Source organism: Notamacropus eugenii, chromosome 7 (assembly GCF_028372415.1).
Source record: "Notamacropus eugenii isolate mMacEug1 chromosome 7, mMacEug1.pri_v2, whole genome shotgun sequence".
NCBI lineage: Eukaryota > Metazoa > Chordata > Mammalia > Diprotodontia > Macropodidae > Notamacropus > Notamacropus eugenii.
In genome coordinates, this window is record NC_092878.1 from 149,150,827 (window position 1) to 149,164,955 (window position 14,129).

A 14,129-nucleotide genomic window follows, 5' to 3' on the forward strand; every position below is an offset into this window, starting at 1 on the left:
CCAGTTACATCCTGAAAGAAACCACTATATGAAAAATCCCCGACTAATGCTATAGCTTCCAGGTCAAAGAAAAATGATGCAAGCAATCAAAAAGAAAAGGTTCAAGTATAAAGACACAGTTAGAATCACATAAGACTTGTCAGCTACTATCATAAAGGAGAGGAAAACCTGGAATAAATATTCCAAAAAGCAAGAGATAAAAACTTATAATCAAGAATAACTTACCTGGAACAAATGTGGTCAGTTTTCCCCACAGGGGGAAAAGTAGGCCTTTAATTAAAGAGGACTTCCAAGTATTCCAGATGAAAACACTAAAGTTGAGGAGGAGCTTTGCTATCCAAATACGGTAGCCGATAGAAACAAGTAAATTAAAGCAAATGAAAGGTCTGTTCAGTGATTAAATGTTTAAGTTTTAATAGGGAAGAAGAAAAGTGTCTACTCAGAATTATAAAGGGTTTTTCAGGGCTATAGAGGTCATAAAGATAACTAAAACAAGTGGATCTGTTAGTATTATGTTTATGTTTTGATGATCTCTTAAGGAGGGAAAAAATATAGTAGAGAAGGTGAAGGGGATAGAACTTATTTCCTATAATTGGGGAATAGACTAATAATAAGCAAGGAAGGGAGGGACTCACATAAGCCTCACTTTTATCCACATCAGAAAAAAGGAGATTTCAGCACACAGACACAGATAGACACAGAGTTTGGTGTATGATATAAGAAAACCATGAGAAGGAAGTGGGGTTTAGAGGGGAGGCAGATCCAGTGAGTGATAAGTCATAAGCAAAACAAACTACAGCTCCATAGGGTAGATCATGAAGAGAGAAATGATAAGGAAAAAAGGAAAGCTAAGAACCTGTGGTCAGGGACTGGGCAAACACAGAGAAAAGAAGTGACACGGAAGCAGACTTATCAAATATAAACCAACAGCAGTGAGTAGCCAATTTCACCACCCTCTTCTTTGTAAAGGGAGAGGAAAGGAGATGTAAGAGAAGAAAAATAAGCAATTTAACAGTCAGAACTGTGAAATAGAATGGGATAAACTCACACAGAAAATAGAAGAGATCAGAAAGCAGAATCCAGCAATATGTTGTTTTCAAGAAACACACGAAATAGAAAGACTAACACAGAGTTCAGATAAGATGCTGGATCAAAATCTCTTATGCCTCAAGGACACTCAAAAAATTGGGGTAGTAACTGTTCTCCCAGACAAGGCAACATAAAAATAAACTTGATGAAAACAGGCACAGAGAAACTATGTTAAGCTAAAAGGCACCATATATAATGCATCATTATCAAGGTAAGATTCAAGGTAAAGCATCTAAATATTAAAAGGAAAAACTAATCAATTGATAGGGAGAAATAAGGCAATACAACTGTAATAATTGGGGGTAGAACTAGAACTAGAAAGAACCATAATGTTGCATGTGGAAACAGAGCTTCCATGAGAGAATGACAAAGTCTGTTGCTTATTGGTACAGAGTTCACACCAAGAGTGTTTCCCCAACCTTTCCTTTCTCAGTATGTGACAATCCTATGAACTACCTTTGGAGACTTTTCCCTACCCAGATAGTCTTCCACTCCCACATCTAACACCAGAATTTCTCAACATACCAACATTTTTGAGATGCACCAAAGTGTTGTCCCCAACCACCAGATGGAAATGTTTCCCAAGAGTCTGCTAATAGCCATGGTACCTGAAGGGTTTGCTATCAGGATCTGTGTCTTTGAATCCCATTTCTTCCAGCTTACAACGTCGGTACAATTCATAGTGGCGGGTATGAGTCTGTTCTCTCAAATCCTCCATGTTTACTCGGATCAGCATCTCCCGGAGCTTTACAAAGTCACAGTGGTTTTCATTCTCAACTGTAAGTTATGAAAACCAAAGAATAGTTATCAGTGTTTTCACATAAGATCCAAAAATCACACAGCTAGAATTGGGGAATGTTACTCTATGACAAAAAAACACTGATAAATGAAGGTCATCTGAAGACTCTTATTTCAGTATTTCAAAGTGATGTTTGATTTTCTCCTACACAAAAACTGCTTTTAAGTGGACCAAAGGAAAGAAGAGGTCATGTGAAACATTCAGATAATTGTGGGAGATACTCTGCAACCTTGTAGCCTTTCCATATTTCCTCTATCAAAATAGCCATTTACAGTGAGTAGAAAGTGGAACCAGCTTGGGCTATATGAAAAGAGGGACTGTCGGAATAACAATCTTTTTAAAAATTAAGTTTTGTTATTTCAATTAACAAGCATCTTCCATTGTTCCCTCACACCTTTCTCTCGCCTCATGGAAAAAGAAAATGCTTGCAACAAATAAGCATTATCAAACAAAACAGACCCTCATACTAGCTGTGTCCAAAAATCACATCTTGCTGTGTATACATAGTCCATCACCTCCAGTGAGGTTTAAGGAACAACTGCTCCTGTTCCTTCCTCATTTGGGCTTCTACTTGTGCTCTCCAATTACATGTGATAATACGTCCTCCTAGTTCCTTCTGTTTTCTTTCCTCGTATATTCATCCTACCTGTGTTCTTTCTTTTTTTCAAAATCATCACAAGATAACAAAAACCACTTGTAGGTCCTCTATCCTGACTCCCTACGTGACACCTTGCTTACATTATGGTTCCCAGATGATTATATCACCTTTCCTCCACCACATTAGTGTGGATTAGAATACTTAAGATTTGTCCTGGTAAGTCTTGCCCAATCTTTTTTTTTTTTAACCCTTTTTATGCTTCTCTTTATTCTAATGCCTGTATTTAAACATTTCTACTTGACTCCAGTCTTTTCAACAGGAATGCTTGGAGTCCTCTATTCCATTTAGGTCTATTTTTTGCCTGAAGGACTACTCTCATTTTTGCTGGGTTATCCCTGGTTGCAAACCTATATATTTGCCTTTTGGAATGTTTTATTTCATGTGTTTCACTCTTATGGTGATAACAGTTAAATCTTATCTAATCCTGACTGTGCTTTCTTGGTACTTGAACTCTTTTCTTTTTGGCTGCTTGTGATATATTTTCTTTGACCTGGAAGGTCTGGATTTTGGTTATGATATACTTTGTAGTTTTCATTTTGGGGTTTCTCTCAGTGCTTCTGTATTCCTTTTGTCCTCTCATTCTAAGAAACTGAGGCAGTTTTCTTTCATGATTTCTTGAAACATAAAGTATAGGTCCTTTTATTTGGTCATAGATTTCAGTATAGTGATTATATACAGTATAATACAGTAGTATAGTGATTCTTAAATGATCTCTCTGTGATCTGTTTTTTAGATCAGTTGCGTTTGATAGGAGATATTTAAGAATTTCTTCTACTTTTTTCTAACCTTTTGATTTTCATTTACTCTTTCTTATTGTCTCTGGGAATCATTAACTTCTGATTGATTCATTCTAATTTTCAGGGAGTCTGTTACTTGAATAAAGTCTTGGGCCTCTTGTACTCTCATTTCTTGTCTGATTCTTTCTGCTCATTTCATTTATAGCGTTTTAACTCATTAAAAACACTACCGTTTCCTTTAGGAATTCTAATTGATCTAATTGTTTTTCTTTGAGGCTTTGTTGGCAGGTTTTGGAGGTTTATGCCTTGTGCATCCATGGCTTCAAAATAGCTTTTTAATCTGTTTTGGTTTGTTTGCTTAGTCATTTTTCTTGTGATCTGCTCTGGGCAACCAGGCTTAGCCGATCTAGCTGGGAATTCTGGGAGCCAAATTCCAGCACCCCCCAAGCTGCTGTTCTGAATAGAAGACTGCATCCACAGCCTTTTCTAAGTGACTCTATGTTTGGGGTTCTGTGCTCTAAGTCCAGGCTCACAGATCCAGAACCCACACTGCTGACTTGGACAAGCAGCTGGATCCAGGAACAGCTCTCCATAGGAGGAATGCTTTTGACATGAGTGACTCCATTCTGAATTGTAATGCACATGCACACTCCAAACCACCAAGTATATAAACAGCTGGAGTGTGTGGATCTGTGATGATAACCTGATGTGTGACCAAATGCTGTCATTGCAAAGTGTCAATGCATGATCATGAGCTATTTACTGAAAACATGATAGTTACTTTGAAGTGCAGTGTGAGTGTACCTGTATATTGCATAAACACCCTTGGCCACTATCTACAAAAGTTGATTGGTTGAGTTCCCCCTTAAAAGTGAGCCACAACGAATCTGCCATAACAAAATTGCCCAGTTCTGTGCTTGGGATTTAGTCTAAGCTGAAGCAAAGTAAAACCAGCAAAGCCCATGCTGGGAGGGACACAAGGCTTGAGAAGAGACCACATATGAGCTTCAGTTTCCTGGAGCCTGAAGAAGCAGAACCTGGACTGCCAGCCATGACTGCCCACAGACTCAGTGGTCCATCTCCCAGTGACCAGCTCCCTGCACCCATCACCCGCAGACCTCTGACCCACCATGATTGTTTCACCATCTTGGGATGGTGAGATTGTTCTGGATAGTTTGATCATTAGACCAGCCTGGAAATTCACCTCTCAGGAAACTGAGGTCATTTCCAGTGTATGGTGAAAAGACTTTCTTAGTTTTCATGCTTTTCCTCTGAGATTTTCTCCAATTTATCCCATATGTAGTTCGTTTATACATCGTTGCTTCCCTGTTGCCTCCCCCATTAGGCTGTGAGCTCTCTGACAGCAGGGACTGTTTTCTTGACTTTGTGTCCCTGCACTGAGCACAGTGCCTGGCACATAATAGGTACTTACTAGACACTTGCTGGCTGCACTTTGTCTTTTTAGTAACTGAGTGATGAAGGAAATTGAGTGAAATCCCTGAACACCTATGTTGATTTAAATAAATAAAAGCAATCTGATTGACCAAATTATTGAGTATCTTGCCTTTCCCTAGAGGGTACTTTCTTCATTTTGGCCACTCTTTTTCACAAAATGCCTTGAGAATTTATACTCAAAAGGTCAGAGACAGGAATGAACAAAACACTGTCAGTGTTTACTCTAGAATCGCCTGTTTGGAGTACAATTAGAAGCTCACTAAAGACTTTTTTCCCCTCTATGCTTGGTAGCCCTGCTACAGAGATGGTAGGGGAGTGCTAGATTCCCTGAGGATACTTAAATATTCATTAATATTACATTTTAGGATGCCCAGAAAACAGCACCAGGAAAGCCAAGGAGTACTTTGCCAGAGCTCCTGGATGTTGCTCATTCAGAAGCTGACTATTGTCTACTCAGCACGTTTTGGTAAAGCTCATTCATTTCATGGGAAATGTACTCTTGGACAGGCAGAATTTTAAAGCTTTCCAGCCTCTGATTGGGCAATGAGAAGTCTAAGTATTTCCCATTCACATTATGGCCACTTTTTCCATTCTAACAGAAACCTAGAAATGCCCATTGGTTGAATTATTGATTGGAGAGAAGTATCCATTGCACTGCCATGGAGGGGCCCCCAACAGTGTTCCTGTGCCCAGGCAGCCCCTCCTGCCTAACCAGGGCATACCTTGCACCACACCCCAGGGGTACTGCCTGGCCTTTGCCATTTTATTTCCAATCTTCACCTCTTCAGTACTCCCAACCACAGCAAATGGAAGATGGACCTGAAAAGAGAGAATGCATATAAGATGTCATCATCACCATCGGATCCTTTTGTAGCAACTCTAAAAAGAGAGCTTTTATTCTGAAAGAGGGATGTCTTCAGTTAGCAGAGAACTTTAAGGATTAGTACATAGATTTCCTTATTAGAGTAACCTAGAACATGTTGTGAGATAGATGTTATAGGTATTATCCCCATTTTACAGATGAAGAAACCAAAGCTGGAAGAAGGTAAGCAGTGACAGCTGAGTAAAACTGAGTTAAGCTGAGATTCCAGCTCAGGTGTCTGAAGCAGGCAATGTTTCCATCCCTGCCTTCTGCCTCATTGCATGGAAAGCAAACTTGTTCTCTAGAGGGGCGTCTGGAAGAGTTAAGGAGGGGAAAAAGGCACGCTAATATACTGTAATTCAGCCTGGTTTTTAGAATGTTTGGTAACTGAATATTGGCTATTGTGTATCCAATACATACAGAGCACTAACATCAGAGAAAGTTATCCAAAATGACAATAAGGAAAAATGAAACTGAAGGACAGTTTTTTAGAATACTAAATTCATTATAATCTAGTTTCCATTCCAAATCATCTGGTCAAGTTGATTTTTTTCCCTGAATTTTTCTGATGAGCATCACCTTGTGTAATATTTACTTAATATTTGCATCCTGTTACTTTTTTCACTTTTAACCATAAATTACCCAAGATGGTTTTACAAGTTGTTCTTTTGTCTTGAGGTAAGGAATCTAACTGTGATTCTGCCTCCCTCCCCTTGCCCTAGGATTTCTTGAACTATCTTAAAAGATACCGTGAAGTTCTTTAAAATAACTCAAAATACGGTTAATTTCAACTTTGATTTAAAAAATAAACATATTCAACTGTGCACACCTTTAGACTCAGTAACACCTCTACTGGGTTATACTCCCAAAGGAATCAAAAACAAAAGGAAAACATTCATATGTTCAAAAATATTTGTAGTTTCATTTTTTTGTGGTAGAAAAGAACTGAAGGAGGGGAGGTTGTCCATCAATTGGATAATGGTTGAACAAGTGATCTGCTAATTTAACAGAACATAGATGTCATAATAAATGTTGAAAGGGATGGTTTCAGAGAAACAGACATGTACAGACCAAGCAAAGGGCAGTGAACAGAACGAGAATTAATTAGCATAACATTGTAAAGAAAAAGAACTGAAAGACCGTAGAACTTTGATCAGTGCAATGGCCAATCACGAGTACAGAGGTGCGACAACAAAGCTCACTCCCTACCTCCTAAGGCAGAGAAGTGAGAGAAGTAAGAAGCAGAAGAAGTACATTTTTGGATATGGACAAGGTGTGGATTGGTTTTGCACGATAAAGTTTATTTGACACAAAGGCTGTTTTTTCTTAATTCAAGGGAGGGATTTTCAAATGGGGTAGGAAAAGATTGAGAGTGATAAAGCATTAAAAATAAAAGAGAACAGAGGTAGGTTCAAAGGGGGTTACAAACAAGACAGACAGCTTTGAAAGTGGCATGATGAATTTGTTATATGCTTTTTAAAAAAAGAGGCAAGCTGTCTGCAGTAGAGATTGTCGGGTTCACGTACAATCACTTTTATTCTTTGTATGAGAATGTGCTTATGTTAACTAGTATTTGTTAAATACAGAATGACAAAAAAATTAAAAATCATCCAAAATAAATATATTTCATGTACTTTTTTCCTTTTTTATTTGGGGAGGGGGGAGTCTTAGACCTAAGAAAAAGTCAGTAGTCCTAAAACTACTGAGACATTTAGAAGATTCAAGAAATAAATAAATAAATGGTAATCATGTCTTAAAGACAACTTCTCCTTGAATAGGAAATTCTCAATAGATCATTCATTTAGTATTTTTATTACCTGACTTTGCTTCCCAAAGAACTGGTATACCTAAGACATGACCTTCCCAGAATAATCCCATTATTTCATACTGAGTAGCCTTTAGTTTCCCCAAATATTTAATATAGATCACAAACACCCAAACCACAGGAACAAAATAAAGCAAAAATTCTTGCATATTCCAAACTGAATCTTTAAAAATTTTTCTCTAATGAACAATTCAGTCTTTCAGACAACAAAACTGTTTCTGTTAAACAGTTTAACTGGAATGCCTGAGGGAACATTTTATCCCCTTCCCAATATTCCACATTCTTTTTGATAGAATATGGTACTAATAAAAACAACCCCTAAAGAAATCAGTGTTCTAAGATGACTCTTTATGTGAGCTCTTATCACAAGATCTTTCCAAGAGGAAATGTTTTGCTAGGGACCAAATGAACTCAAGCATGTAGATGACCCAAAAGAAATGAAGTTTTACATCCACAGCAGTATGGGGGCCACGTAAAGAAACAGGTCAAAATCTTACTGATATTTGGTTTCTCACATCTTCAAAAGAAAAGTTAATTGTTACTGGGCCCTAGTCATTGGAAATGCTGTTAGTTGGTGGAGAAGTGAGACAAAATATTAACTAATTTCAAGAAGTACCTAATCAATGGATCAATAAACAAGCATTTCTTAAACACCTACATGAGCCAGGCTCTGTGCTAAGTGCTGGTAATGGGAAGATGAAAACCAAATGATCCCTGAAGGAGCTTTCATTCCATAGGGATTGAGACAAGATGACCTGATGAATCCCCCCAACCCCAAAGGATTCCACAATTCTACGAGCAGTTTCCAGAGTGAATATTAGGATTGTTCTGAATGTAGACCATGCATTGGAAATGAATTTTTAAAGGAAAAAATGTGTAAACAGATCCCAGTGGATCATTGAGGCCATACTGTAGCTTCCAGTTCAAGTTACCACTGTCTTCTATCTGCTCATGCCTTGCCACAACCACAATTCTGGATACTGTCACCATTCTCCACTTAGGCTCCTGCTCCCTGAATAGGCTCCTGAATGGTGTGGAGGAAACCCCATGATTGAGACGACTGAATCCACTATAAATTTGTTATCTAGTCTCAACTGGGCCCTCCTTCTGTCATTTAATTTTTCCTAATTAATTGTCTATCTCACTCCCTACAGAGGCTATTCAATTACTCTTTTTTTCTCAGGTCTTTCACACTTTCATTCTTCTCCCTCTCTACTTCTCTTTCCACCCCAACGAAGGATCTTGACTCAAACTCTAAGGAGAGAACAAGACCATTCTTAGTGAATTCTCTTTTCCCCTTCTCTACATCTCAAAACCTCTTGGCATCATCTTTATTCTAGCTTCCTTTCTTCCAGTCTCCAATAAAAGATGGCTCCCCTCCTTGCAAAGGCCAACCTCTACAACCCTTGGATCTCCTTCCCTGCCCTCTCCTGCAGATAGCCCTCACTATCAATCCCTTCTCCCCCCATTATTAATCTCTCAATGTCTATTGGCTCCTTCTGCCTCTACTACTTCATCCTTAAAATAAAACTATCACTAGACCCAACTATCCTCTCAAGTTCCAGATCTCCTCCCTTTCACAGTCAAACTCTCAGGAAAAGCCATCTACATACAATGCCTCCACTTCCACTCTTGTCCCTCTGAGTGCCCTCATTTCAGTGTTTTCATGACACTGCTCTCTAATGGCTCTTTTCCTACCTACGTTACTGCTCCTTTTCAGTCCCTTCTGCTATGGTATCATTCTGATCCAATCCCCTCACTCTGTGTGTATCCCAAGGTTATGGACTGGCCATTTTTTTTCTCTTTAACTACTCTCACTTGGTGACATCAAATACCACATATAGTCTAGGGGGTTCAGTCTAAAATCCTTGGTTTAATAGATGTTATAGGAAAAAAATAACATTTAATGATCACATCTATACAGGTGACTCCCATATTTAGATATCTAGCCCTAGCCCCAAATAAGAACCATTCCGGCATTATCGACTGCCCAGTGGACATTTTGAACTGGACATTCCATAAATATCTCCACCTCACCTCAGTGTAGTGTAGTGTACTCACTACCTTTCCCCCCAAACCCATCCCTCTTTCAAACTTTCCTAACACTTTCTAACATCCTTCCAGCACCAATAGATGGTTGACTAACTATCCCATCCGATCTTGGGTGTACATGCATCATAACACTGATTATCGGCCACATTTGGATTTTCTATAAGCCATATTTAGGAGAAAAGTTCAGCCTAAATTCAGATCAATATCACAATTCCTAGAATGTTGCAGTGGACAGTCAGCCTCAGAGTCAGGAAGGCTTTGATTCAAGTTCCACTTATGATTCATTTTGCTTGAGACTGTGGGCAACTCACTTAATCACTAGGAGGTTTACTTCATTAATTAGGGTTAGGGGAAGAACATCACAATTTTCATCACTGATAAAAACTCAACCTCAGCTTTTCTAACATATTGTAAATAGTTACCAAAGAGCACACATGTATATTTCATTTAAAAAAATAAAGAATTCCTGAAATTTTATTATTATATACACAAGATGAAAAAGTAAAGCCCAATAAAAGTCTCACTTGTGTTGGCAACTGTTTAGGGAAGAAATTGCTTTGTGAAGGTAAGGGATTCTAATACAGAGAGGCCATTAGACAAATTGAAGGAACAAAAAAAATCCAGGCCCAGAATCCTTTGGTCCTGAACAAACTCTGGGACTCTGGCTATTTGGCAGATGAGAATAATGTGGCACTGGGAATAAGGAAACCCAGGTTCTCCCTCTAGGGGCTTCAGTTTTCTCAACTGTAAAATGAACAAGATTGCTTCCTGAAGTGACATTTTATGATTCTGTAACATGCAGCTTCATAAAAAATAAGTTGGATAGGGATCATTTGCATTTACAAAAATTATTTGATTCACAAAAAGTTTCACCACAATACCTTTTTAAACATTTAAATTGAGATTTAATTAAAATTGTACACCTTTCTTGAATTCCTCTACTGCAGAAAGTTAAGAACGCTCTGAGAGGCAGATAGATATTGTTCACCACCAGGCAGGAGGGAAAGAGGGCAGATGTCCATTTCCTTTCAGTCCATTAAACAACAGGCATTTATTAAGCGATTATTATGGTCTGAGCACTGTGCTATTAGCACTAGGGATATACAGAAAAGTAAAAACAAAAAGCTCCTCTGAGAAGTTTATAGTCTAGGTCCGTATTCCAAAGAGATCATCAAAAAGGGAAAAGAACCCACAGGGACAAAAATATTGACAGCAGCTCTTTTTGTGGTGGTCAAGAATTGGAAATGGAGGGGATGCCCATCACTTGGGGAATGACTGAACAAGTTGTGGTATGTGAATGTAATGGAATACTATTGTGCTACAAGAAATGACAAACAGGTGGACTTCAGAAAAGACTTATATGAACTGATGCTGAGTGAAGTGAGCAGAACCAGGAGAACATTGTACACAGTAACAGCAACATTGTGCCATGACTGTAGTCATGGCTCTTCTCAGCAATGCAAGGATCTAAGACAATTCTGAAAGACTTATGATAGAAAATGCTCTCCACATCCAGAGAAGGAACCATGGAGTCTGAATGCAGATCAAAGTATACCATTTTCTCTTTTATTTTTTCATTTTTGTGGTGTTTTCCTTTTGTTCTGATTCTTCTTTCACAACAAAATCAATGCAGAAATGTGTTTAATATGATTGTGCATGTATACCTTATATCACATTGCATTCCATCTTGGGGATGCGAGAGGGGAAAATTTAGAACTCAAAATCTTATAAAAGTGAATGTTGAAAACTAAAAATTAATAAGGAAAGAGAAAAAAGAAGCTCATAGTCTAATGGGGGAAGACAACCTACAAACAACTTTGTACATACAAGATAAAGACAAGGTGGATGGAAGGCAACTCCTAGGGAAGGCACCAACAGTGGGTGTGTGTGGCCATGGGGGAAGCAGGAAAGGCTTCTTGGATTTGAGGTGAGTTACGAAGAAAACCCAGGGAATCTAAGAGGCAGAGACGAAGATTGGGAGGATTCTAGGCATGGGAAACAGAACAGAGTGTGTGTGCAAGGAAGAGTCAGGAGGTCACTGGATAGGAGAGTATGTGCAGAGAAGTAAGGTGGAAGAAGACTTGCAAGATAGGAAGGGACCAGGTTATGAACCCAAACAGAAGATTTTTATCATTGATCCTGGAATTAAAAGGGAGCCATGAAGAGTTTATTGAATGGGGAGGTCATGTGTGTGTGTTATAGTTAGACTTATGCCTTAGGAAGATCACTCTGGCAACTGAATGGGGGATGGACTGGAATGGGGAGAGGTTTGTGGCAACGAGACCAACCACCAGGCTCCAGCAATAGTCTGGGCATAAGAGTATGAGGACTTGCACCAGGGTGACAGCTGTGTGAGGAAAGAGAAGGGGATATATAATATATGTGTCTATATGTATATGGAGAGAGAGAAGGAGATATATATATATATACATATATATATTTTTACATGTATGTATACAGAGAGAGGAGGGAATATGTAATGTATGTATGTGCATGTATATGGAGAGAGAGAGAGAAGGGGATATATATATATTATATATATACACATATATATATTTGTGTATATATGTATATGGAGAGAGAGAGAGGAGGGAATATATAATACATGTGTGTATATGTATATGGAGAGAGAGAGAGAAGGGGATATATAACATAAGTATGTGTGCATATGTATGTGAAGAGAGAGAAAGGGATATATAAGAGATGCTGGAAAGAGAGAAGCTACAAGACTTGACAGACTGGATATGTGGAGTGAGTGCAGGATGCCACAGAGCTTCTGAGTCCAGGTCAGCTGGGTGACTGGGAGCCTGCTGGTACCCTCAGCATTAATAAGGAAGTTAGGAAAGCAGGGGAAGATGAGGAATTCTGTTTTGGGCATGGTGTGTTTGAGAAGTCTGTAGGATATCCATTTTGAGAGGTACAAGAGGCAGCTGAAAGATGCAAGACTGGAGGTTAGGAGAATGAGTAGGGCTGGATAAGTAGATCCAAGAATCATCTATAGAGATGACAGGTGACCCAATGGAAGCTGATCACCTAGATTCCCAAGTGGGATGGCATCAAGGGAGGACAGGACAGAGCCTTGGGGATACCCACAGTTAGTGGGTATGACCTGCAGGAAGATCCAGCAAAGAAGACTGAGAAGGAGCAGTCAGACATGTAGGGGGCCAGTTATAGAATGCTGGGCTTGGCAGTTTCCTTTAATTTTTCCAAATGAGTCATAGACATCATAAAACAATGAAGGTGGAAGAGACCTCACTTTATCCAACTCCCCCATTTTACATATGGGCAAACTGTGACACTGGGTCATAGAGCAAATTTTTTTCAGCATAGGGTGTAGAAAGCAGTTCTGATTGGATGTTGAGTGGTCTGGCTGTCACCCACACCAAGCTGTTTGCTTCTCAGGATACTCACTGGTACAAGCATTCATTCTCTTAGGCCAACTTACACTCATTGTCGCGTTAATCTCTGCCACTGTCTCTTCATCTGTAGGGAACTGGTATATCTGAACACCATTACTGACGAGTTCACTCATGATTTTACTCTTGAATTTGTGCAGCTCGTTTTTGGCAATGGTGTCTGCTTTTGCTATGATGGGGATGATGTTCACCTACAATTTAAAGAAAAGTCTGTTTTAGACCTTGCCAAGTTTAGAAAGATATGGAAGCAGTAGAGCAAACAAATAAATGAAAAGTGCCCCTCCCTAAAAAAACCAACCCCAAAACCAACCCTGAAAACAAATGCCAAGTAAATATCAGTAAAAATCTCTTGAAATGCAAATGAATAAGACACCTATCTGATCTGTTATTTCCTGTTCTTTCCTTGTCATTTAACTCCCTCACGCCTCCAAGAAAAGGGTTAAGTTACTCTGGTTTCAGGGAACTACAGCTTGATACTTTTGAATGACTTGCCATTTCCTCCCTGGTACAAGGCATTCTTTTCTTCTTCTAAAGGCAGAGAGGAAGTGCTGTCATTCAGTCAATGACAAACCACTGTAACACAGGAAAGAAACCACCCATTCTTTAAACCTGTGCTGGCAAATGAGCTCTCTGCCCCACCTTCTAAAGGGAATGATGGCCATCTGTTCTTGGGTGTCTCTGCAGTGGGAAGGGAGAATTATAGCAGCACAGCAGTATTTTTAAGCAGACTAAAAACAAACCCACTAGAGACCAAGCAATCAGTTCTCTTTTCTGATTGCCTAAAAATGCTACAGGGAAGAAACAAGCGTTCATCAGGTTGAAAATAGTTTTGGCAACCTGAACATTTTCTTGACACTGGAAGAGTTATATGAATTGATGGGAGGTGAGGGAAGGAGATATGGCAAAATAACGTACAGAATGACTTCAATGAAGTAAATGGAAAAAATGATTAAGATGCCTCAAAAACTGAAAAGTGCCATCAAACTAATCAAGCTAGGCTCCCCGAAGAAAAGGAGGAAATGCAACTCCCCCTTTTTGTTTTTTAAAGAGTGAAGGACTATAGGTGTAGACCACTCCACATTCTATCAGATCCAATCTATGTGTAGATTAGTTTTGTTTAACTTCTTCTCCTTTCTTTTTTATTTTTTGTTAAAAGGTCTGAGGAGGGCAAGAGATGGGGATATATTTGGATATCAAAATGATTTAAAAACAAAAGAAATCAACAAATACTTATGA

At 38.9% G+C, this 14,129-nt stretch overlaps 1 protein-coding gene across 2 annotated transcripts in view; it reads right to left on the reverse strand.

Moving 5' to 3' along the window:
• Positions 1–14,129, reverse strand: part of SEPTIN11 (septin 11) — a 126,658-nt gene that overhangs the window by 11,508 nt on the left and 101,021 nt on the right. For both annotated transcript variants that reach the window (XM_072623886.1, XM_072623885.1), the window contains exons 5-7: positions 12,923–13,084; positions 5,461–5,557; positions 1,698–1,866 (exon numbers count right to left, since the gene is read on the reverse strand). In XM_072623886.1, coding sequence (XP_072479987.1) covers positions 1,698–1,866; positions 5,461–5,557; positions 12,923–13,084 — 428 coding nt within the window. The remainder of the gene's footprint in view (positions 1–1,697; positions 1,867–5,460; positions 5,558–12,922; positions 13,085–14,129) is intronic.